Raw genomic sequence first — 26,477 nt, forward strand, 5'->3', positions numbered from 1 at the left:
AGCATGGGCTTGTGCAGATTGTTTCACGTGTTATCCATGACACGATGTCTTAAAAATCATTCTTTGTGTACCTGTTTGAGATAATTACTGGTGATGTGAATTGAGACATCCTGAGACTTCTCCAGGCTCTGCAGACATCGTTCCAGGGTTCCGACAAAGCTCTCCCTCAGGTAATCCACTGAGCTGATCAGCTTATTAGCCACTGCCTGATTAAGTCGGGAGATGATGAGTTCTTGGATCTGTCGGATACAGCATTTGATCTCTCTGGTGCCTACTGGTTCTCCATTCTCAGGGACAATGACGTCTATGGAGGCAGAGAAATAAGCTAATTCATTGTGAGGAAGAAGGGGCAGACACACTAAATAAAGGCATCTCCCCAATCAGAACCATGAAACTACCGTGATGATGATGGCTGCAGAAAGACATTATTTGTTGATGAAGTCTGACTCTCACAATGATCGGGGTCATTTAAACCTCAACTACTTAAGGCAGCTGAGATCCTGGAAGAAGAATTAAGGCCAGGTGCAGTGACTCACGCCTGTAATTCCAGCACTTTGGGAGGCTGAGGCAAGAGGATTGTTTGAGCCCAGGAGTTCAAGATGAGCTTGGGTAATGTAGTGAGACCTCATCGCTACAAAATAATCAAAAAATGAGGCAGGCAGAAGGATGGCTTGAACCCAGGAAGTAGAGGAGCAATGATTGTGCCACTGCACTCCCACCTGGGTGATGGGCGTGAGACCCTATCTCAAAAAAAAAAAAAAAAAAAGAGCAAGTCTAGAATGAGCCTATTGAATTTGTTAGCTTTTATGTCACATTTATAGGAGGGGAGGAACATTTATGAAGTGCAAACCATTTGAAAGGCACAAAAATAAGGATTTTACACATGTAATCTAATTTCATCTTCATAATAACTTTGTTAGATGGGTATCACAGATCAGGAAACAACCTCAAAGACAGGACAAAGTGGACGTGGGAAGAGGATAGCGCCGTTAGGAAGTAATACAGCCTGCATTTGAACCCAGTGCTCATTATTCCAAATCCTATGATCTTTGCAAAACTTCACGTTCCCTAGAATATTAATGAGAAAAATCCAAGAGTCAGGAATTTTATTCTATGTTTTGTTTTGTTATTTTGAGACTGAGTTTAGCTCTATCGCCCAGGCTGGAGTGCAGTGGCATAATCTCAGCTCACTGCAACCTCTGCCTCCCATGTTCAAGTGATTCTTATGCCTCAGCTTCCCAAGTAGCTGGGATTACAGGCACCCGCCACCATACCCAGCTAATTTTTGTATTTTTAGTAGAGATAGGGTTTCACCATGTTGGCCAGGCTGGTCTCGAACTCCTGACCTCATGATCTGCCTGCCTTAGCCTCCTAAAGTCCTGAGATTACAGGTATGAGCCACTGCACCTGGCCAGGAATTTTTATTCTAATCAATTACTAGATAAATAAGAGTAAAACTCAATTGTCCCCACCATGCCACACTATCTCTTAGGATTAGAACATCTACTTTGTAAATCAGAGGACAGAAGAACTTCAGAGAAGTCAAACTACTTGGAAAAAGATGTGTTTCTAAAAAGGCACTCTCATGTCTACTGGTGGAAACTTAAATTGGCGCCACTTCTTCAGGGAAAATTTGCCAATATCTATTAAAATGTTGAACTAACCAAGAAAAAAATGCATACCCTTTGATCTAACTATTTTGCTTCTAGGAATTATTTTTCTTGAAATATACCCTTACAAGTCCCAAGATGTCTATGTACAATGATGATGAGTGCAGTACAGTTTGTATTAGCAAAAGAGAAAATAAAAAATAAATAGGCCAGACACAGTGGCCCATGCCTGTAATCCCAGCACTTTGGGAGGCCGAAGTGGGTAGATCACCCAAGGTCAGGAGTTTGAGACCAGCCTGGCTAATATGGTGAAACCCTGTTTCTACTAAAAATACTAAAAATTAGCCAGGCGTGGTAGGGTGCACCTGTAATCTCAGCTACTCGAGAGGCTGAGGCAGGAGAATCGCTTGAACCCGGGAGGTGGAGGTTGCAGTGAGCTGAAATCAAGCCATTGCACTCCAGCTTGTGCAACAAGAGCACACTCCGTCTCAAAAAATAAAATAAAATAAAATAAACAAATAAGCCTGACCAACATGATGAAACCCTGTCTCTACTAAAAATACAAAAATCAGCCAGGTGTGGTGGTGCACACCTGTAGTCCCAGCTACTAGGGAGGCTGAGGTGGAAGGATTGCTTGAATAGAAATCCCCAGGTTGGGCGAGGTGGCTCACGCCTGTAATCCCAGCACTTTGGGAGGCCGAGGCAGGTGGATCACTAGGTCAAGAGATCGAGACCGTCCTGGTCAACATTGTGAAACCCCATCTCTACTAAAAATACAAAAATTAGCCGGGCTTGGTGGCGCGTGCCTGTAGTCCCAGCCACTCACGAGGCTGAGGCAGGAGAATTGCTTGAATCCAGGAGGCGGAGGTTGCGGTGAGCCGAGATCGCGCCATTGCACTCCAGCCTGGGTAATAAGAGCGAAACTCCGTTTCAGACAAAAAAAAAAATTAAAACCCAAAACCAAACAGTTTAAATGTCCATCAATGAGAGGATAGTTCAATAAATTCAAGCACATCCATTAGAAGAAGACAAATTTGTATAAATATTTATAGAATGTCCGCTAAGATACACATTAAATGAAAAAGATAAGTGCAGAAGAACATACAGAGAAGAACTGGATGGCCTGGGGATGGTGTCTTTATTACTCTGAATTAAGTACCATAAATATAGGTTCTATCTTAAAAAATTATAAAGTGTGAATATCATGATACCTAGATGCACTGTCTTTAAAAACAAACAAAAGATAGTAATAGTAATCTGGCTCCATGCTGGCCACAATGGCTCATACCTGTAATCCTAGCACTTTGTGGGGGCTGAAGCAGAGGATCACTACCAGCCTGGGTAATATAGCAAGACCTTGTCTCTACAAAAAAATAAATAAATAAAAAAAATAATCTGGCTTCATAGGATATGAGCTAGCTTGCTTCTAAATCTTCTTCTTCTTGTTTCCACCTAGAACAAGGTAAGAACAGTCGACTATTTCACCATCTGCCCAAGCTAGCTGTCCTGACCTCCCTTCATCCTGTGTACTGTGATGCCGGCATTGATGCTCTGGTGTCTTTAATCAAATATTGAGAAGACTTCCTAAGATTTCCACTGCAAGTAACACTTTTCAACAACTCCTCCCTGCAGTGAGGAATTCACCAAAGAGGTATCTCTGTTCATCTTTAGAATGACTATAAGAAATTAGGCAATCTATGCTTGCTAAAGTCAACCGTATTTCCTTCATATTTATAAGTGTAACTTAAACTAGATACCACCATTCACACACTCATTGATTCTCCAAAGATGTACTATATACAAGAGTAGTTATTTGCAAGGAATATGATGATGAATAAGACACAGATCCTATCCTCTTTCAACTCTAGGATTTTAGGAAGTAGTCAGCAGTACATAAATAACTAGAATAAAAGACAGAAAGTAAAATATGCCAGAAATAAGTTACAGATGAAATGCTATGGGATTTCAAAGGACTGCAATTGTTATTAGCTAAGAAAATCAAAGCAGTGCTAGGTGTGGTGGCTCATGCCTGTAATCCCAGCACTTTTTGGGAGGCTGAGGTAGGAGAATTGCTTGAGGCCAGAAGTTCTAGACCAGCTTGGCCAACATGGTGAAACCCCTGTCTCTAAAAAAAAAAAACAAAACACAAAAAATTAGCTGGATGTGGTGGCATGTGCCTGTAGTCCCAGGTATGCCAGGGGCTGAGGCAGGAGGATTGCTTGAGCCCAGGGTGCAGTGAGCCACGACTGCATTACTGCACTCTAGTCTGGATGGTAGAGCAAGACCCTGTCTCAAAAATAAAAAAAAAAGAAGGAGAAAATTAAACAAGACTTCATGAAAAATGGCATTAGGGAGACAGGCCCTGAAGGGTAGGTAGGATTTGGAAGTTCACAGACAATCAAAGATGTTTCAGGTCTAAGGCAGGGTGTTAGTAAAGAAAAAGTAAAGGGAGCGCATGGAGGACAGAAAGAAGTTAAGACCAACTCAAAAAGAAATTACAGGAAAGTACACAGCGACAAAATAAGACTGGAAAAGTTGGTAAGGGCTAGGCTTTGGGAGGTCTTTAATACTAGGTGGAAGAGTTAAACTTAGTTTGTAGAAATAGGGAGCCAGGTAAACTGGAGAAAGAAGTCAGAGAGATCAGTTAAATAACAATAGTTCAGTTAGACTTGAGGAGACAGAACAGAAAAGCACAGGTAGGTATTGAATATGGAAGAAGATTAATCAAGGCTGGGCGTGGTGGCTCATGCCTGTAATCCCAGCACTTTGGAAGACTGAGGCAAGTGAATCACGAGGTCAGGAGATCGAGACTATTCTGGCCAACGTGGTGAAACCCTGTCTTTACTAAAAATACAAAAAATGAGCCAGGTGTGGTGGCGTGTGCCTGTAGTCCCAGCTACTCAGGAGGCTCAGGCAAGAGAATCCACTCCAACCTGGGCAACAGAGCGAGACTCCGTTTCTCTCTCTCTCTCCCCCGCTCCCCGTGTGTGTGTGTGTGTACTTGGCAACTGATTAGACAAGGGAAGACAATTCAAGACCATGCTGAGGTTTTGAAGATGGGTACCAGGAAGAAGGTGGCATTAGTAACTGGAAACAGATTAAGAAGCAGTAAAGGATGGAAATTAAGAGTATGGGCTCAGGAATCAGACTGTCTGGATTCAAATCCTGCCTCTAATATTTACTAGCTGTGTGACCATGGGCAAATAACTTAACCTTTTTAAACCTTAGTACCTCATCTAGAAAAAGGAAATAAGCAGAATCTACCCAGGGAGGTTATTTTTTTTTTAAATACTGATGCTGGGTCCCATGTCAGAAATCCTGAGTAAGTCTGGAGTGATCTTTAGTGGTCTTGAGCATCTGTATTTTCAGAAAGCCTCCCAAGAAATTAGGAGACCCACAATTGAAAGTCTAAAGGGTAACTTGCAAACCATGTCATTTTAATCTTGCATGGAGGTTTATATAGAAGTCAGTATACAAAGTCAGCAGCATCTCAGACACCCAAAGACCTGACCAATCACTTTCATTCAATTTGTTAGTAGCCATTTGTGAAGAATAGGACTGCCAAAAGGCTAAAAATGCAACTTTGGGAAATCCTCCTGAGCTGGGCTTCAGAAATGGCTTGAAAAGAAACTGAGACCATGAGACAAAAAGAACCAACAAAGAGGCATGAGCCATACTGAAGGAGCAAAGGTTAAAGCACAATTTACTAACATCCTCCAAGCAGCTCTTCTCCAGCTCCATTGGGGGTTGAAGGGGTACAGACAGAAAGTGGAGACTAGGGAGCTATTAGAATGAATTTACCAAAAGTTGAGCTAATGTACTTGGGAAGGAATGAGGGTGAAATCTTCCACAATGATCTTTGAGAGCGAGAGAGGCCATCTTGGCTAAATGGCTTTCAGGTAGGCTCCTGCTGATAACAGTGGGGTGGATGAAATTACCCTGAGATTCCTTTAACCTTAAGAATTAATGTTCTTAATTTCCGGCTAGAAAATCATTAGAGACTCCTGCATGCCAGCACCCCAACAAGCTCTCTGGGACCTACCTTTAAACTCCATGTTAGTAGCGTCATCCAGAAGTTCCTCCTTCATGGTATTAAGTGTCTCAACAATCATATCCTTCATTTCCTCCTGCTTTCGGTTGGCAATATTCATCAGTGATTCATATAATTCATTCTCCTTTTTTCGAGTATATTCCAGACGTTTGGGAGTGATCTGCAGATCCCGCTGCATGTCAAATGCCTGGTTAATAAAGATGTCAAGGCAGTGGCAATGCACCAGGTTCAGGGCCTTGGCTGCATCCACCAGGCGAGTCTGTAACACCTGGTGAGAAAATGTGCTCAAGTGTCTCAGCTTTTCACTTTGTTCCACCAACATGCTCTGAGCTTTAGTATCCTGGCCAGGAGCCCCACAGTTCCAGTGACTGCTGCTCAGATAGCCCAGGTCAATTAGCTGGTGATAAAGCGGTGATCTTTCACTCTCCATTCTCCTGGTTGAGGAGTCTATTATCTCTGAGCCCAGTTTCGGCACTTTGAAAAAGAATACAGGAAAGGAGAAATACTTTCGGATTTCCTGAAGCTCTTGCTCATCCCTCTCAGAAAGTTCATCTTTGTGGAGTGCATAGGTTATCACAGGCAAGAAATCATTCACCAGGTCACCCAGAACATCCACTGTGGGCCGGAGGCCTTGGCATGGTGCTACCACAATGTCCACTTCCTGGAAGGGGAAGGGGGTCATATCAGCACTTCAGGGTCAGAACCAATCCTTGCCTCCCCAGAGTCCCACACTGAGACCAAAATCCTGATCTACAATGGAACAACTGGACTTCGGTACCCCAGCCATTGATCCACCTTCCTCGCTACCAACGCTCCCTGGTGCAGCCTATAAATGCAGGCACTCGTCTAGAGAGTGAAAAAACAAGAAGTAAAAAGGATAGCAACCCTTAGCCATTCAGATAAAACAAAATTTGATCTCTGCCTTCCTTTATTGCCTAGATTTTCCCACTGAGTCCCTCTGATGAAGAATTAAGACAAATAATGGAAGAAGAAGGAATTGTTATGGAAATTATCAGACTGGAAGTGAGTTGGCCTGGAGCATTCTTACCCCTCTTGCCCTCCTCTCACACCTCCCTCCCTGCCATTCTGACCTAACTTCTAAGCATCCTTTAAGTCTCAATGCATATGTTATAACATATCCTTATAGAGCCTTTCCTATTACACAATCCCAACCAAGCATACTCTACTTCCCTTTTCTTAAGGTTCAACATATTTATAATCCGCTTATTTAAAACCTTCTTTTCCCTATCTGCCTGTAAACTCTTTGAGGGCAGGGACTGGGTCTATTTTGCTTACTATTGTGGCTCCAGTGCCTAGCATGTGGTAAGTCCTGAATACTGTCGAATCAACAATTAAGCAGGAAACTAAAAGCCAGGTTCACCAAACATTATTACTGTCCTATTCTGAGTTTGTAGGTATCTCAAAGTCTTAGCCACCTAAGTCTAAGTAATACTTTTAGGAATATGATCACTTGGTATGACAGAGACAGTTTGCCTATCCAATACCTAGTCTCCATGTTATAAGGGAAGGCAATGCCCTTTACAGATAGGAGTGTCCAAAAAGTGGGTGGGGTTTCCAGGAAAGCCCTTTAGGGTACAGGGGGTGGATTCTACCAGGAAATATGCCCTATGGCCTTGTCCTTCTTCCTGCTTGGAGCACAGATGTGACAGCTAGAACAGCAGTGATCACTCAGCAGCCCTAAGGCAAACCTGAGGGTAGAAGTTAGCACTAAAGATGATGACACCAAAAGAAAGAGGGAGCCTAGGTCTCTGGTGATCACAGAGCTGCCACATCAGCTCTCAGTTACGTAGTTTCAGACTTCTTTTATGCAAGGAAAAAAACCACCAAAAACACTGTCTTTAAGTTCCTGAGTTTTTGGTTTTTTTATTTTTGTTTTTTGATGATCTGTTACACACAATTGAACCTGATCCTAACTGAAATACCCAAGCTGCTGAAGTGAGTTTCAAGAGTGATCTCTAGGCCAGCACAGTGGCTCACGCTTGTAATCCCAGCACTTTGGGAGGCCAAGGCAGGAGGATCACTTGAGGTCAGGAGTTCAAGATCAGCCTGGCCAACATGGTAAAACGCCATCTCTACTAAAAATACAAAAATTAGCTGGGTGTGGTGGTGGGCGCCTGTAGTCCCAGCTACTCCAGAGGCTGAGGCAGAGAATGGCTTGAACCCAGGAGGTGAAGGTTGCAGTGAGCCGAGATCGCTCCACTGCACTCCAGCTTGGGCAACAAAGTGAGACTCTGTCTCGATAAAAAAAAAAGAAACAAGCCTTCCACAGGTCCTTTGCCTAGCCTGCACTTTACGCTTTGTGTTCTGCTTCTTTCCTGTGAAGGTTACAGACACACAAGAGCATGTGTCCAACTACTCCATCTCCATCCACTGCAGAGGCTGTTCCTCTGTGTCTCGGACACTGTCTACTTGCCTGGCATTCTAGGCATAAACAGTTAACCAGGGACTCACACATATCAATATAGTACCCTTGTAGGTACATAGACTCCTGATGTCTTCAGGGTCTGCAAACTCAGAATCAATCCTCTACAGAATTCTAGCATATTTTAGAGTTATAAAAGAACTCAACACAAATATGATCAAGTTTGTGTCCTTAACAGTTATGAGATGAAGAATATTTATTTTATTTGAAGTCTAAAAGATACACAGTTTTGTTTCCTTCAGATGAATATTCTGTGTTTATTTCTTACTCTATTTGAGCACCAGGTTTGTTTTGTTTGCTTGTTTATTTACTTATTTATTGAAACAGAGTCTCACAGATGGAGTCTCACTCTGTCACCCAGGCTGGAGTACAATGGTGTGATCTTGGCTCGCTGCAACCTCTGCCTCCTGGGTTCAAGCGATTCTCCTGCCTCAGCCTCCTGAGTAGCTGGGACTACAGGTGTATGCCACCATACCTGGCTAATTTTTGCATTTTTAGTAGAAATGGGGTTTCACCATGTTGGTTGGCCAGGCTTGTCTTGAACTCCTGACCTCAAGTGATCCACCCGTCTCAGTCTCCCAAAGTGCTGGGATTACAGGTGTGAGCCACCACACCTGGCATGAGCAGTAGATATTTTTGATTAATTTTTTTTTTTTTTGAGATAAGGTCTCATGCTGTTACCGAGCCTGGAGTTCAGTAGTGCAATTAAGACTCACTGCAGTCTCAACCTCCCAGGCTCAAGTGATCCTCCCACCTCAGCCTCCTGAGTAGCTGATACTACAGGTGTGAGACACCAAGCTCAGCTAATTTTTATACATTTTTGGGTATTTTTTTTTGTAGAGAGGGGTTTCACCATGTTGCCCAGGTTGGTCTTGAACTCCTGAGCTCAAACGATCTGCCCACCTCAACCTCCCAAAGTGCTGAGATTACAGGTGTGAGCCACTGTGCCCAGCCCTGTTTGAATTTTTAAAATCTTTTTTACTCCCAACAAAGCACAAAGGTCTCAACTTCTTTTCTCACAAATAACTAAGCTTTATTCTCAGGTAGGTCATATAACTTGAATTTGCCTGGCCACTTTGAACTACCCAAAGCTCAAAGTGCTTTTAGCATCTCACCATTTGTCATTTTAGCAAACACTATATAAGTCAATCTACTCTTTACCCAACCCCAAGCCAAGAAAGAAATCTGCTGTTTCTTCTGTGTCTCAAGTTGCATGGTATGTTTTCTGGTTGGAAGACTAGCCTGATACTCGTCTTGCTATTCAAAACAAACCCCCTTTCACTACCCTGAGTCACACATGCTAGAGTATGAATCACTTCAGTGAGGCATATTTAAAAAGTTGGTAAATAAGAAATTTTAAGGTTTAAAATAGAACCCACAATTGTACAAATGCCAACATTATAATCGCATATAAATAATGAGATAAAGACTAAAAAGAATCCCAAGAAAGGAAAACAGTTACATTAGGCTGGGTGTGGTGGCTCACACTTATAATCCCAGTGCTTTAGGAGGCTGAGGTGGGCAGACCATTTGAGGTCAGGAGCTCAAGACCAGCCTGGCCAACATGGAGAGACCCCGTCTCTACTAAAAATACAAAAATTAGCTGGTGGTGCACACTTATAATTCCAGCTACTCAGGCGGCTGAGGCAGGAGAATCACTTGAACCCAGGAGATGGAGGTTGCAATAAGCCGATATTGCGCCACTGCACTCCAGCCCGGCGACAGAGTGAGACTCCGTCTTGAAAAAAAAAAAAAAAGAATTATAAGTGGAAATTTTTTTATATTACAAAGCTGCCCTAAATATATACATTTTTAAAAAGATATAAATAAACCAATCAAACTTATTAAAGGAAAAGCCTAGGCCAGGTGCAGTGGCTCACTCCTGTAATCCCAGCACTTTGGGAGACCGAGGTGGGCGGATCACCTGAGGTCAGGAGTTCGAGAGCAGCCTAATCTAACAAAATTAGCTAGGCGTGGTGGCGCATGCCTGTAATCCCAGCTACTCAGAAGGCTGAGGCAGGAGAATCACTTGAACCCGGGAGGCAGAGGTTGCAGTGAGCTGAGATCATGTCATTGCACTCCAGCATGGGCAACAAGAGCAAAACTCTGTCTCAAAAATAAATAAATAAATAAATAAATAAATAAAGCCTAAATATTCAAAACCAAAGTATTATTTGGAAATTCCAGAAAGAATTTTGTTTGCTTGTTTTTTCTGATGATTAGCTTAAAATTCTAAAATAAACTTTCAGGTTTTCTTCAAAGGATCATTTTGCGTGTACAACAGAAACATCAGCCAAAGCTGCCAAGTCCATTTGCAAGACACAATACTGATTTCATTTATTTATTTATTTGAGATGGAGTTTCGCTCTTGTCACCCAGGCTGGAATGCAGTGGTACAATCTCAGCTTACTGCAACCTCTACCTCCTGGGTTCAAGTGATTCTCCTGCCCCAGCCTCCCGAGTAGCTGGGATTATAGGCACCTGCCAACTTGCCTGGCTTATTTTTGTATTTTCAGTAGACATGGGGTTTTGCCATGTTGGCCAGGCTGGTCTCGAACTCCTGACCTCAGGTGATCCACCTGCCCCGGCCTCCCAAAGTACTGGGATTATAGGTGTGAGCCACCACGCCTGGCCCAATACTGTTTTTAAAAGACCAGTTGACTTTATTTGCTTATAGATGTAAATTCATTATTTAAAAAATGCATTTTAGAAGACAGGCACAGTGGCTCATGCCTATAGTCCCAGCACTCTGGGAGGCTGAGGTGGGCAGATTGCTTGAGGCCAGGAGTTTGAGATCAGCCTGGCCAACATGGCCAAACCCATTCTCTATTAAAAATATAAAAATCAGCTGGGCATGGTGGCACATACCTGTAGTCTCAGCTACTTGGGAGGCTAAGAATGAGAACCACTTGAACCCAGGAGGCGGAGGCTGCAGTGAGCCAAGATCACGCCACTGCACTCTAGCCTGGGTAACAGAGTGAGACACTGCTTCAGAAAAAAAAAAAAAAAAAAAAAAAATGGATTTTGAGCTTTCTAATGGTAGAGTATAGCCTGAAATACTGGCACCCAGAAAGAGGCTGCCTATTCCTAAATATACCTTGTACTAAACAACAATAGATAGAAAACAGGTATCATGCTCTCTCTTCTCCCTTCCCCAGTTGACTAAAGTGTGCACTTTTTTAGCATGATACTCACTGCTCTGAGTATCATGATTGTCAGAAGATAGGCAAAGAGCTGCTGGTGGAGACTGGCAGCTGTACAAATTAGGCTGGAATGTGATATGCAATTCTGCAGTACTCGCAGTGAAGGGATGACTCATGCCTGACGGTTATAAACAAAAAAGGAAGCCAGCACTGTCTCCTGGAGACAGGGAGTGAAAAAATAAAAATTAATATAAAGAGGATGAGCCAGAGCTGTTAGGGGCCTTAGTATGGCCACCTGAGAGGGAAGTCTGGCCTCAGACTGTTTCATGGACAGCTATATCTCTTCTTAGCACCTAGAACAGTGCCTGGCACTTAGTAAGCATCCAGTAAATAGACATGGAATGAATTAATGAAGAAATGATGCTCAAAGCCGCTTTCAATTGGTATATGCAAAATCTTCTATCTTCAACTCCCATCCCGCACATTTTATCCCACACATTTATCTGAAATTGCATTTGCCTCTACTCCAAGAATAATGCAATGAGTAAGGATTTTGTTCCTAACTCAATCAAGCAAAAAAGCATCTCAAGGAATCATGACAGCAACCCATAATTCCCGTATTGAGTCACAGAGAATTCCTAAAGAGATTTCTCTTATAGAATGCATTCTGCATAAATCCACAGAATTTACAGAAGTTGATCTGTTGCCACCCATTTTCTTGGCAGGATTAAGAAATGCAATAGAAAGGAGCTTGCTAGTCTACAAACATCAGAATATACCTCTTTGGTTTTGTTGTGGGTATAAAGTGTAAAATGACACTATTTTATTTTATTTATTTTTAAATTTTTTGTAGAGACAAAGTCTCACTATTTTGCCCAGGCTGGTCTTAAAACTCCTGAGGTTGGCCGGGTACAGTGGCTCACACTTGTAATCCCAGCACTTTGGGAGGCCGAGTCGGGCGGATCACCTGAGGTCAGGAGTTTGAGACCAGCCTGACCAACATGGCAAAAACCCATCTCTATTAAAAATACAAAAATTAGCCGGGTATGGTAGCAAATGCCTGTAATCCCAGCTACTTGGAGGCTGAGGCGGAAGAATCACTTGAACCCAGGAGGCGGAGGTTGCAGTGAACCAAGATCGCAACATTGCATTCCAGCCTGGGCAACAAGACCAAGACTCTGTCTCAAAAAACCAAAAACGAACAAACAAAAAACTCCTGAGCTCAAGCGATCCTCCTGCCTCAGCCTCCCAAAGTGCTAGGATTATATGCATGAGCCACTGTGCTCAGCCAGTGACACTATTTTAAATGCCAAGAAGTAATCACTCAATCACTGAAGAAGATTGATCCTTTTCTAAGAATATTGGCTCTTACAGGTGAAGAATCCTTACTCTGTAGTTCATGGCACATTACTAAAACTCAATTATAACAAAGGATGATTTACTAACTAATAATTCAAACAGAAAACAGTGGCCTGACACAGTGACTCACGCCTGTAATCCCAGCACTTTGGAAGGCGGAGGGTGGAGGATCCCTTGAGCCCAGGAAGTTCAGGTTACAGTGAGCCATGATCACGGCACTGCACTCCAGCCTGGACAACAGAGTGAGAACCTGTCTCTAAGATATAAACAAACATGCAAACAAAAAGCCCAGAAAACAGTTATGTACGCAGGCTAAAGTTGGTAGGTAGCAGGTATCGTTGCTTTCTCTAGAGTTCTGAAGCCTCAGGTTTACACCACATGGAGAAGTACACAACTATATATTAATAATTGTCCTTTCCTTGCACAGCCTTGACCTCAATCCTTGTCCCCATATTCTAGCTATCTTTACTTCTAATTCTCCTCTCATGCCATTCTCATGGGGCATTTGAAAGGTTTCTCCTGTTTGTTTTCACATAGGGCTGATTCTTTTTCATTTTTAAATAGCTCCCTGAACCATCATTCTTAAATATTAATTACATATTAAGTAAAATGCCTCTCTATTTTTGTTATTGTATAGAAAAATACCTTGACTCAGCCGGGTGTTGTGGCTCATGCCTGTAATCCCAGCACTTTGGGAGGCCAAGGCAGGTGAATCACTTAAGGTCAGGAGTACGAGAGCAGCCTGGCCAACACAGTGAAACCTTATCTCTATTAAAATACAAAAATTAGCCAGGCATGGTGGCAGGCACCTGTAATCCCAGTTACTCAGGAGGCTGAGGCAGGAGAATCATTTGAACCCAAGAGGCAGAGGTTGCAGTGAGCCGAGATTGTGCCACTGCACTCCGGCCTGGGCAACAGAGTGAGACTCTGTCTCAAAAGAAAAAAAAAAGAAAATACCTTAAGTCTTGTTGGTACATATACTTTCCAAGGGGGAGCTGCAACCAAACAGGCTATAACATGTTTCTAGGTTATAATAACATGCCTCAAAGAAACTGGGATCAATGTGAAGGCAAACCAGAGCTTTATCCCCATAGTCAAACTAGAATGGATACACACTCATCTCCCTACCTAGTAAAAGCATCAGTGTGTAACTGAGGCCAGATATGACTTAGAAAAAAACACAATCACAATCATAGTCTTTAGTAACCACAGAAAGCATGAGACCATCATGCTAAAAGTAGAAGTATATTTATAATCCCAAACACCTAAAAGCAAAGGCTTTAGCTCTGATTCTCAGCTCATAAGCATGAAGACTTTAAGGATCTGAACTCTCTTCTCTCCCTCTCAAACGACAATGGATTAGGAAACAGACAAGCTGATAAGCATATATTGAATGGCCTCTATGCATTCTACCTAATGGAGAGTCAAATATCTAGGTGTCTACAGATGCAAATAAAAGTAGAAATCTGAATTTTATTCTCTTGGCACTTACTAGATTCATTGAGAGAGAGAGAAAATATATTTTGTGTAGAATGGGGAAGAGGGAAAGAGAAAGGAGGGAAAACTTTACATTTCAACTTTTATAAACTTCTGTATTATTAACCTTTTATAACAGCTTTCTCCTTTCATTTTATTACAAAAATAAGCCATAATGAATTATGAAGAACTTTGTATCTAATAAGAGCAGAATAATAACTATAAGTAAGTTGGAACAAGCAGCCTTACGTATTGGGAGTTCTAATGTGGATGACTGTTAGGGAAGGGATAGGTGACTGAGAGAAGAGGAAATCTTCTCAAGAATACCGATTTATTCAATCAAAGGGAGAAGGAAACAGGCCTACTGAGTGCCAGACACTGTGGTAGGTGCTTTTAACACATTCCCTCACTTTACCCTCATACCAATTCTAAAAGAAGAATTATAGTCCAGGCACAGTGACTCATGTTTGTAATCCCAGCAATTTGGGAGACTGAGGCGGGCAGATCGCTTCAGCCTAGAAGTTCGAGACCAGCCTGTGCGACATGGCGAAACCCCATATCTACAAAAAAATACAAAAATTAGCCAGGCATAGTGGCATGCACCTGTAGTCCCAGGCACTCAGGGGCTAAGGTGGGAGGATCACTTGAGCCTTGGAGGTTGAGGCTCCAATGAGCCAAGACCCTGCCACTGCACTCCAGCCTAGGCGACACAGTGAAACCCTGTCTCAAAAAAAAAAAAAAAAAGATAGGAATTATAGCCCCATCTTACAAATGAGGGAACAGAGTGATACAGCTAAGTGACAAAACCAGGATATAAATCCAGGTCCGTATAGCTACAAACACAATGTATTGAAGGCCCACTCACTGTGTTTAAGCATTGTCTGATCTGGTGTTTGGGAAGTTGTGAAAGTAGAATAAAAGATAGACTTGATGCTTTCAGGGATCCTAACAGTTCTAGTTAGGGTTCTGATTATGGCTGGGCACGATGGCTCACACCTGTAATTCCAGCACTTTGGGAGGCCGAGGTGGGTGGATCACCTGAGGTCAAGAGTTCGACACCAGCCTGACCAACATGAAGAAACCTCATCTCTACTAAAAATACAAAAAATTAGCTGGGTGTGGTGGTGCGTGCCTGTAATCCCAGCTACTTGGGAGGCTGAGGCAGGAGAATTGCCTGAACCCAGGAGGCGGAGGTTGCGGTGAGCCAAGATCATGCCATTGCACTCCAGCCTGGGTAACAAGAGCGAAACTCCGTCTCAAAAAAAAAAAAAAAGAAAATATTGTTAATAGCCCTAACAACAGTTTCTGCCTGTTGACAATACTTTTCAGTCTCTGAGTCTCTGAATTAGGGAAGATTCCCTACCCCAGCCATCCTCTACTCAGAAGAAAACAAACAAATATGTGAGATAGTAAAAACAGAAAGGAAGCCATTTGGTACAGGAAAGAAGTAGACAGAATCCTAGCAAAGGAAGAAAAGAAGATTAAGACTGTGATTGCTCAGATTTTCTCCTCAAAAGCTAACCTTGGAAGGCCAGAGATGAATCACTGACAGTAAATTGAGAAAATACAGCCTCAGCTTCAGGATGTTGTTTTGTTTTGTTTTTTTACTTTAAGTTCTGGGATACATGTGTAGAACATGCAGGTTTGTTACATAGGTATGGTTTGCTGCACCTATCAACCCTTCCTCTAGGTTTTAAGCCCTGCATGCATTTAGGTATTTGTCCTAATGTTCTCCCTCCCCTTGCCCTCCACCCCTTGACAAGCCCCGGTGTGTGATGTTCCCCTCCCTGTGTCCATGTGTTCTCATTGTTCAACTCCCACTTATGAGTGAAAACATGCAGTGTTTGGTTTTTCTGTTCCTGTGTTAGTTTGCTGAGAATGATGGCTTCCAGCTTCATCCATGTCCCTGCAAAGGACATGAACTCATTCTTTTTTATGGCTGCACAGGATGTTGTTTTTTATTTTTATTTTTTTGAGACAGAGTCTCACTCTGTCACCCAGGCTGGAGGGCAGTGGTGCGGTCTCAGCTTACTGCAACCTCCACTTCCCAGGCTCAAGTGGTCCTCCCAACTCAGCCCCCTGAGTAGCTGGGACTATAGGCATGCACCACTACACCCAGCTAATTTTTGTATTTTTTTGTAGAGAGAGGGTTTTGCCTTGTTGCTGATCTCGAACTCTGGAACTCAAGAGATCTGCCTGCCTCATCCTCCCAAAGTGCTGGGATTACAGGCGTGAGCCACTGCGCCCAGTCAGGCTGTTCTTTTAAGAGGTATCAAGGTTTCTATAGTGAACATAGGGATTAAAAAAAAATTCTTGCCTCTGAATCACACATATCCTTCATAGGTATATCAGCCTATAACAGGAATTCCCAGGTTTTTTGGCAAAGAGCAATGTATGTAGGATGGCTACATTTTACTATGTATGCTAGTGCATGCTAGGGTAAAGGTGAGAGAGATGTTCAAGACAAAACAGGATTACTTCCATAAAGAATTTCTAACTTAGCATTTGCCTGAACTTTCCACACCCTTTTAAAATGCATCACTTCAGTTTCCCTTTTTGCCATATAAAATAAGAGTTTTTAAAATTGTAATTATACCTCTAGAATATCATTTCTTATTTCTCTGTCCTGTATGTGTAAACAATCCTTGTTTCTTTTCCCCTGGAGCTGACCATGGAGCTGACCATTTTTTGGCCCAATTCCATAGCCTCCCTCTTCCAACAGCATCTTCTTGCCCTCAAGACCTCGCTCAGCACTCTTTCCTACTTTTTACCTATTAATTTTTATCTTTTAATCTACACTCGAGAGACAATACGGTATCTAACTGAAGGTAAGTATAACAAATGTTGGGTTTGTTTTTGCATTTTTTTTTTTTTTTGAGATGGAGTTTCCCTCTTGACACCCAGGCTGGAGTGCAGTGGCATGCATGATCTTGGCTCACTGCAACCTCCGCCTCCCGAGTTCAAGCAATTCTTCTGCCTCAGCCTCCTGAGTAGCTGGGATTACAGGCATGTGCCACTATGCCCAGTTAATTTTTGTATTTTTAGCAGAGACAGGGTTTCACCCCAGGCTGGTCTCAAACTCCTGACCTCAGGTGATCTGCCTGCCTCAGCCTCCCAAAGTGTTGGGACCACAGGCATGAGCCACCGATGTTGGGACCGTGTGTGTGTGTGTGTGTGTGTGTGTGTGTGTGTGTGTGTGTGTGTTTTGATAGGGTCTCATTCTGTTACCCAAGATGCGATTATGGCTCAATGCAGCCTCGAACCCCTGGGCTCAAGTGATCCTCCTGCCTCTGCCTCCTGCGTAGCTGGGACCACAGGTGTATACTACCACACCTGGCTAATTTTTTAATTTTTTGTAGAGACAAGGTCTCACTTTGTTACCCTGTCTGGTCTTGAAATGCCAATAACTAGACAAAAATTGAGAGAAGCCAGTTTTCTAGCAACAAACAGTGTTTAGTAAATTTTGGGGTTAAAATTTTATGTAAACTTATCATTTTAGATCCTTTATAATGCTTATGAATTGTAAAAGCATTAACTACTGAAAAATTTAAAATACCAATATCTGTTTGTTAAAAACAGGTTAGCAAAACAAACAAATAAAAAAAAGCAGATTAGGGCCAGGCGTGGTTGGCTCACATCTGTAATCCCAGTACTTTGAGAGGCCAAGGTGGGTGGATCACCTGAGGTCAGGAGTTTGAGACCAGCCTACCCAACAAAGCGAAACTCCATCTCTACTAAAAAAAAAAAAAATACAAAAATTAGCCAGGCATGGTGGCAGGTGCCTGTAATCCCAGCTATTCAGGAGGCTTGAACCTGGGAGGTTCTCGCAGGAGAATCACTTGAACCTGGGAGGCAGAGGTTACAGTGAGCTGAGATTGCACCACTACACTCCAGCCTGGGTGACAATGAAGCTCGGTCTCAAAAAACCAAAACAAAACAGATTAGTGGCCGGGCATGGTGGCTCATGCCTGTAGTCCCAGCACTTTGAGAGGCCGAGGCAGGCGGATTGCTTGAGCTCAGGTGTTTGGGACCATCCTGGCCATGGTGGTGAAACCCATCTCTACAAAAATTAGCTGGGCATGGTGGCGCATGCCTGTAGTCTCAGCTACTTGGAAGGCTGAGGCAGGAGAATTGCTTGAGCCAGAAGTTACAGTGATCCGAGATGGTACCAGTGTACTCCTAGCCTGGGTGACAAGAGCGAGACCCTGTCTCAAAAATTAAAGCAAAAACAAAAACAAAAACAGATTAGCTATTAGGTGAGGGCTATAAAGAGAAAACTTTACTACTCCAACTGGTTAGAGTTAAAAATGGTTAAAAAAAATTTTTTTATTTTCAAGTCACTGACCTTGCCTGGAAATATTAGTCTTCTTCAGTTCCCTGAAATACAGCCCACCAGATAAACACCATGAGCCAATAACCATGTCAGTATGTGGCAGCCCAAAGGGCCAAAAGCACCTGGTGGGGATAAACAGGCTACTGATTAGAGCAGAATAACTGAAGCTATGTAACTGCCACAGTAAATGTAACGCCACCACTGCCCAGGAATCCCATCTCAGCCTGAGCAAGTTTAATCACTTCTGCTGCTGCTTCTTCCTTTTACAGGTGTTAACAGGAAAAAAAAAAAAAAAAAAAAAACACACAGAGATAGATTGAGCAACTCTAAGGCACACAACTGTTCCATCAAGAAAGAAAAAGAAAAGGAGGTGTCAGATACTTATGCTTGAAGGTATGATTGAAGGTAGGCGTGAGGGTGGGGAAGGGGGAGTACTTTTGCATATAAAGACACAACTAGTGAATATGGCAAATGGTGAAATGTGCTGCCAATTGGAAAGCGACTGTTGAACACTAAATGAGGTTTCAGATACCAATGGCTTGACTGTGTTCCTCTTGCTGAATTATGAACTGAGAATCTCAGGGGATCCAGAACTTAAAAGGAGGGAACACCAAGCAGTTTGGGTCCATGTGAGTTGGCCTATTCTGAAACAAACTGAAAATGGCTAATTTATGAGGACTTTAAAGTAACGTATTAGAAGAATGACCATTGTATAAGAGGGCAGGGGAAATTCTGCTTTGATAATTTGACAGTTCAAAATGAACATTGCATTTCCCCTAATTCAATCTCGGTTTCCTTTAGCTAAATGTTTCCTTTCTTTACTACCCCCTTCACAATTCAGATGAAGGGCTGTTCAGCACTAACTCACTGGTCCTAAAAATAACTGGAGCTAAACAAAAAGCTCATTCTCGCTGGCATGAACAATCTTCCAGGTAGCTGCTGTGCAATGCCCCCAGCAGTAAACTGAGTGTTGCTGATGTACTGAACAGAGACAGGAGCCCAGAGGGCAGTGCTTAGATTCCGCAAAGGTTGCAAGGCCCTCTGAGACTCAACATCAAGGGGTTCTAAACTTAGAACTACAGGGATTTGGTACGAGGTCTACATCAAAACCACTGGAGAATAAAGCAGATCCAGAGAAACACTGGCCAAGGAAGCCTCACAGACCACATGAAATAACATGAGAGGCTAGAGAATTCCTCAAGAAAAGAGAAAATATATTTTTTAACTATGCTGAGAAAAAGCTGATTTGGTATCTCAACTCCCAGCCAAGTAGCCTCCTTGACTGTTCCCTCTGTCTGCATGCTTAGCACATACCAGGAGCAGGCACTGGGAGCTCTCATGGGAAGATATATGCTCAGATACACATTTGGAGGACGGCTTGTACTTTCATCTCTGTGACTTTCTTAAATCACCTCAATTCATAAAACAAAAGTAAATGAGCATGAGAAATAAAAAAAAATAAATTTGGAGCTGGGCGGGGTGGCTCACGCCTGTAATCCCAACACTTTGGGAGGCTGGGCGGGGGAGTGGATCACTTGAGGTCAGGAGTTTGAAACCAGCCTGGCCAACATGGTGAAATTCCATCTCTACTAAAAATACAAAAATTAGGCCAGATACGGTGGCTCATGCCTATAATCCCAGCCTGGGCCACACAGTGAAACCCCATCTCTACTAAAATACAAAAAATAAGCCACACATAGGGTCATGTGCCTATAGTCCCAGCTATTCAGGAGACTGAGGCAGGAGAATTGCTAGAACCCAGGAGGCAGAAGTTGCAGTGAGCCAAGATTGCGCCACTGCACTACAGCCTGGGCGAAAGAGTGAGACTTTGTCTCTTAAAAAAAAAAAAAAAAAAAAAAAATTAGTTAAGCTAAGGAACGAGAATTGTCTGAACCCAGGAGGCAGAGGTTGCAGTGAGTCAAGACAGGGTCTCATTCTTTTGCCCAAGTGTTGTACAATGGTGCGATCACAGCTGACTGCAGCCTCCCCTGGTTGGGGGATCACTTGATCCCCCAACCACAGTCTTTCAAGCGGCTGGGACCACAGGTGTGCACCACCACGCCCAGATAATTTTGTAGAGACAGGATCTCACTATATTGCCCAGGCTGGTGTTGAACTCTCAGGCTCAAGCAATCCTCCTCCCTCAGTCTCCCAAAGTTTTGGGAGTATAGGCACAAGTCACTGTGCTCATACGAGCATTAGAAATTTAAACCAATAAAATGAAGGAGCCAAGCATGGTGGCTCATGCTTGTAATCCCAGCATTTTGCAAGGTTGAAGCGGGCGGATCATTTGTGGTCAGGAGTTTGAGACCAGCCTGGCCAAGATGGTGAAACCTCACCTCTATTAAAAATATAAAAATTAGTCAGGCCTGGTGACACACACCTGTAATCTCAGCTACTCAGGAGGCTGAGGCAGTAGAATTGCTTGAATCTGGGAGGCGGAGGTTTCAGTGAGCTAAGATTACGCTACTGTATTCCAGCCTGGGCCACAAAGCGAGACTCTGTCTCAAAAATAAAAAAAATTAGAAATAATAATAATAATCTTAAAAAATAAACTGAAGGGACTCAGAGAAAACAGTCAATGATTTGCCTCTCCTGCAGATGACTTTGTTACATTCCAGGACTGTTATTAAAGGCAAGAATGGGAAAAATCACCAGCTGACTTACAGCAGTCATTTCCGCTATTTAACAGTATTATTATTATTTTAGAGACAGGGTCTCACTATGTTGCCCAGTCTGGATTCAACCTCTTGGGTTCGAGCAATCCTCCTGCCTCAGTCTCCCTAGTAGCTGGGACTACAGGTGTGTGCCACTGAGCCCAACAGTGTTTTTTAAGCTATAGGTTATCATCTATCAGGTCACAGAATCAACTTACTGGGTTGCTACTAACATTTTCAAAAACTGAAGTTGAAGAAAGAGGAAATTATCAGGATGTATTGCAGAAAGTAAAAGTGATGTTTCATGAAACTTATATTTCAAATGTATATGTGTATATATGTACTGGGTCCTGCAAGAAAATCTGTATCTTACAGTGAATTAAAATATAAAAAAGTGGCCAGGTGTAGTGGTTCACGCCTATAATCCCAGCACTTTAGGAGGCTGAGGCAGATGGATCACTGAGGTAAGGAGTTGTAGACCACCCTGGCAAACATGGTGAAACCCTGTCTCTACTAAAATTACAAAAATTAGCCAGATGTGGTGGCGGGTGCCTATAGTCCCAGCTACTCTGTAGGCTCAGGTAGGAGAACCACTTGAACCCCCAGGAGGCAGAGGTTGCAGTGAGCTGAGATGGCACCGCTATATTCCTGCCTGGGTGACAGAGTAAGACTCCGTCTCAAAAAAAAAAAAAAGGAAGAAAAGAAAAAGAAAAAATATACATATATATACACATATACGTTTGAAACCATCGAGCTATTGGAAAATTGAAGGAACCAGACCAAAACTGTATACTACAGAGAGACTGTGTATGGATGGATGAAATACTTGTGAACTGTGAAGAAGTTCATGGGTCGACTGAACATGCCACAGTTAATATACAAAGATTACTGCCAGAGTTACTATCAGAGCTATTCAAAAACCCTCACATTATCCTGGAGCTGAGAAATGTGAACCTCCAGTTTGAAAACACAGGAAACCACCACTGAAACTGAGCTGAGAGAGAATGGGGGCTTGTTACATAGCCCCCTCTAGCATTTATCAAGATGAAAGAAATCCGGACTGTGGAAGGAAATGAGATGACAGTTTCTACTTCTAAAGTGTCACAGGCCATGGCCACAACCAAAAGACTCATTCTTTGACTGAAAAACTAAGCTTCTTAGAAGTAGGGTAGATGAAGTGGTTATAAGAAAGAAGGAAAAAAGAAACCACTCTCCCAGGTCCTGCCAAACTAGCCTATCCTTCCTGGCACAGTTAGCCAAGGGTCAAACTCTGAGTACGGCTGATTATTTTACCCCTACCCACTCCTGACCCTGACATAATCATATTCCCATTAGGTCTAATTAAATAGCCCAGTCCTAACTATCCAGTAGGAAAGGAAGCACAGACCAAGAGAGAAGTTTTTCCTAAGTGGATATATAAAGTCTTAGACAATATTATATCTTATGAGATGGAACAGGATCTGTGCTTTCTTTGGGAGTTTATGAGAGAAACTAAGATACTCTTTAAATAATGGGATCTCCACGTATCTTTATATTGAGCCAGACCTGTCCTCACATTCCCACGTTCCTTGTGAAGTAGGAGAAACGATCTGTCCCCTCTGTACTACTTTGTAAATTAATGGTTAGGTCTAAGGAAGAACCCACAAAATTCTTCAGTTGGTCTCAATTCTAATAAGAACATTACTCTCAGGAGGCTGAGGCAGGAGAATTGCCTGAACCCAGGAGGCGGAGGTTGCGGTGAGCCGAGATCGCGCCATTGCACTCCAGCCTGGGTAACAAGAGCGAAACTCCGTCTCAAAAAAAAAAAAAAAAGAACATTACTCATCCATCATCTTATTCCTTTTAGAAAGAGTTAACTAGAGACAATTCCAGCAATATCTTCCTGTTAAGAAATGAGAAAGACTGGGCACAGTGGCTCATGCCTGTAATCTCAGCATTTTGGGAGGCCAAGACAGGTAGATCACCTGAGGTCAGGAGTTCAAGACCAGCCTGGCCAACATGGTAAAATCCTGTCTCTACTAAAAATACAAAAATTAGCTGGTGTGGTGATGTACGTCTGTAATCCCAGATACTCGGGCAGCTGGGGCAGGAGAATTGCTTGAACTGGGAGGCAGAGGTTGAAGTAAGCTGAGATTGTGCCACTGCACTCCAGCCTGGGCGACAGGCGAGACTCTGTCTCAAAAAAGGAAAGAAAGAAATGAGAAAGGATTTCTAACTTTGATTACAATTATTCTGTGAAAGCACGCTAAGATACAAGTATCACATGTTCCTTTTATTTTAGAAATGGAGATAAGGAAGTGAGGAGACAAGAAAATTACTCAGGGCCTTGCGGCATGGTAAGGAAAGGCAAGGATGGGTGTTGCTGCAGCCTTGTTTTTCAACTTCCTAGATTACGTTCCTCTGACTCCACTAGCCACTGCTGCTCAGAGTTCAGACTATATAGCATCAAATTACTTTTCTAGAAAGTCAAAATAAAAGGAAAGCTGGAATATATGTATACAATTGGTATAGAAGTATGAGATTGGTACCTTTAAGAGAGCATGGTGCATCGTTACCTCCAGTTCCGCTAAAACATGAGCAGCATCCTCATTGTCCTCTTGGACTTCCAGATCCTCCTCAGGGATGGTCTCCCAGGTGCCCTGGTGAGCAACCAGCGTATGCACTAGTTCATACTGTCCAGGGAGCGCCAGGCTGACCCGAGTCTGAGTCCCATAGGTGAAGCGGAGGCGCCGAAGCTTACAGCTCTCCTCACTGCCCAGCTTGGTGGTGGGAAGCACCTGCACCCCCAACAGCAGGTTCAACAGCTGGCGCTTGACATTACAATCCTGGCCGAGGATCAGTATGCAAGGGAGGCAGTCCACAATCTGCTGGAGGTACTTCTCTTCGTTAGGCGGGAAGGAAATGCAGCTCAGCTGGCCTGGTTGGGGAAGGGGAGAGTGGAGGAAGAGAAAGGAGTGGAGAGAGAGGAGTGAGGAAGGGTAGAGAGAGACTCACACAGAGATCCCACGAGGATGTCAGGGTCCTAGAGGAGAAATTTCTAGAAACCTTGGTTGAAGAAGATACCAGGGGAAAAACCCCAGTGAGAAAGGGCTCTTCACATATCAAACAGAATTCCCTTCCCTAGCTTATCCCCCAGGAACAAGCTCTTATTTCTACCCAGAAACGTGGGAATGACCTCATATTCCCTCCCCACTCCTTTTCATTCAGTGAAAGGACAGCCTAAGGAGTTTACAAGGACTCCATCACAAACACCAAGATTATTAAAATAACAAAGCCGGAAAAAACTATACTAATTGAGATATGAGCCCAAGGAGAAACATACTCGAATGTGTCAAAATTAAACCCTTCCGACAGAAGACCTAATACTTGAACACAGATTACAGTCATGTGTCGCTTAACAACAGGCATACATTGTGAGAAATGCATCATCAAGCAATTTTGTCATTGTGTGAACATCAGAGTGTATTTACACAAATCTAGGTATAACCTACTGCACACCTAGGCTATAGGATGTAGCCTATTGTTCCTAGGCTACAAACCTGTACAGTGTGTTACTGTACTGAATACTAGAGACAGCTGTAACACAATGGTATTTGTGTATCTAAACACAGAATAGGTATGCTAAAAATACTGTACCTTTGTTGACCTAGGTGCCATCATGCAGCACATGATACAGCACTGTAGAGCCCTTTTAAATTCTCTACCATATACGGTTTAGCTTATGATCTTCATTATGACTTATTTTACAACTAAATGTTTGAGCTAATCTGTAGATACACATATATAAAATGAAATGTTATTCAAGTTTGTATAAGCTCTAGAATCTTTTCCAGTTCATCTCTCTGATAGCTGGTGACAACATCCCAGCTGCCAAGTCATCTGTTTCCTTAAAACACTGGGTGCTCAATTAACATCAATACTTCCTAATCAAATCACATGCCTTCTGTTTATGGGAGACAAGACCCTAAACAGGACAAAGGGAAAGAACTGCCTATTAGGATAAAATCTAGGCAAATCTAGAAAGAGATGTGATTTATCCCAAAGACATTCTCCTCGATGGACATCCCAATTACCTGATTTGACCACTACACATTGTTATCCACATACTGAAATACCACGGGTATCCTATAAATACGTACAAACACTAAGTGTCAATTAAAAAATATGTTTTTCACTAATCGGATGCTTTTGTACAAAAAATAATAAAAAATAAAAATCTAAAAATAAAAAATAAAAAACTTTTCCTTTCAGGGCAACCACTACTAATCTAAATGGATAACTTCCCCAAACACATTCAAATAATGTTCAAGACAGAACAAGCTTCCCAAAGAAAGACAATCTCAGTTTGGGAAAAATAACCCGGAATTAGTTCACTGAAACTCTCAGTCTGAACTACATCACTTCCTTATTCCTTCAGTATCAGTGTCTGCCTATCTCTACGATTCAGGCAATTCCTGCATTTGTTCAGAAAAGCACAGACACACTGTTCTTAGGCTGCAAAAAGGCCAATCCTTGAGCCAAACACATACATCATAATTGAAATTTTGGGTGGCACTAACTGAAACAGTATTTGCTTTAGTCACTTAACCGTGAGCTGCATTAAATTATGTGTAGGCCATTTATTTAGTTTGTTTCCGGAACTGAAGCAAAAGAGGCCTGAATAAATTAAGAGGTGGTTCTGCTTCAGAGCGAACCTACCCAGCTACATTTCAAATCCCCAAGCCTCCTTCTCTTCCACAAACAGTAATATCAAAAAGGTTAAAAAGAGGTCTGTGTTCATGCAGACCCCTCTACGCATTTCATTAGGGCCCTTGCTTTTATGTCTGTCTACAAGGATATCACCCTGGCCTGCACATATATATTAGCAACACCAGACACTCAAACAAGCAAATCTACTCTCCTGGGAAAGAGATGAATGCCTTTCAAAAAGCAAACAGAGTTAACTAAGTATCTAATTCTGTGCGAGGGTATTTACTAAACAGTGTAACACCAGCCAACTAGTCTACTCTTTTGATCTACAACCTAAAAGCAAGAGGACACAGCCAACAGCTTGTGTGGCCACTTAACAAGTAGCAATAGGCCAGTCCCGAGTTCCTTCATACCTTATTCACAACTACAAAACACTTACCATGGTTTATTCTAATTACCTGTTTGTAATCATCAAAAGCAGGAAGAACCATCCTATTTCATCCTCAACACCCAACACAATGCCTGACACATACTAAGGGTTTAATGTTATACATTTGTTTGTTCTGTCTGAGAATCCATTTAGTGGGGAGAACTAACTATAAAAGGCTGTAAGCAAATCCACTGAGTACTTTGAAAAGTCCAGTATCATGATGAATAGTTTAAGAGCATCCATCACTCCTAAAAACCTCCTTTATGTGGATAAAAAAATAGGACCC

General features: G+C 42.6%; 1 protein-coding gene across 2 annotated transcripts in view; it reads right to left on the reverse strand.

The window, feature by feature from the left end:
• Positions 1–26,477, reverse strand: part of DSTYK (dual serine/threonine and tyrosine protein kinase) — a 66,494-nt gene that overhangs the window by 19,783 nt on the left and 20,234 nt on the right. For both annotated transcript variants that reach the window (XM_012459352.3, XM_064360274.1), the window contains exons 2-4: positions 23,601–23,989; positions 5,653–6,322; positions 72–304 (exon numbers count right to left, since the gene is read on the reverse strand). In XM_012459352.3, the coding sequence (XP_012314775.1) occupies positions 72–304; positions 5,653–6,322; positions 23,601–23,989 (1,292 nt within the window). The remainder of the gene's footprint in view (positions 1–71; positions 305–5,652; positions 6,323–23,600; positions 23,990–26,477) is intronic.

Source organism: Aotus nancymaae, unplaced genomic scaffold (assembly GCF_030222135.1).
Source record: "Aotus nancymaae isolate 86718 unplaced genomic scaffold, 86718_ANA_hifiasm-v0.15.2.pri h1tg000039l, whole genome shotgun sequence".
Classification (NCBI taxonomy): Eukaryota; Metazoa; Chordata; class Mammalia; order Primates; family Aotidae; genus Aotus; species Aotus nancymaae.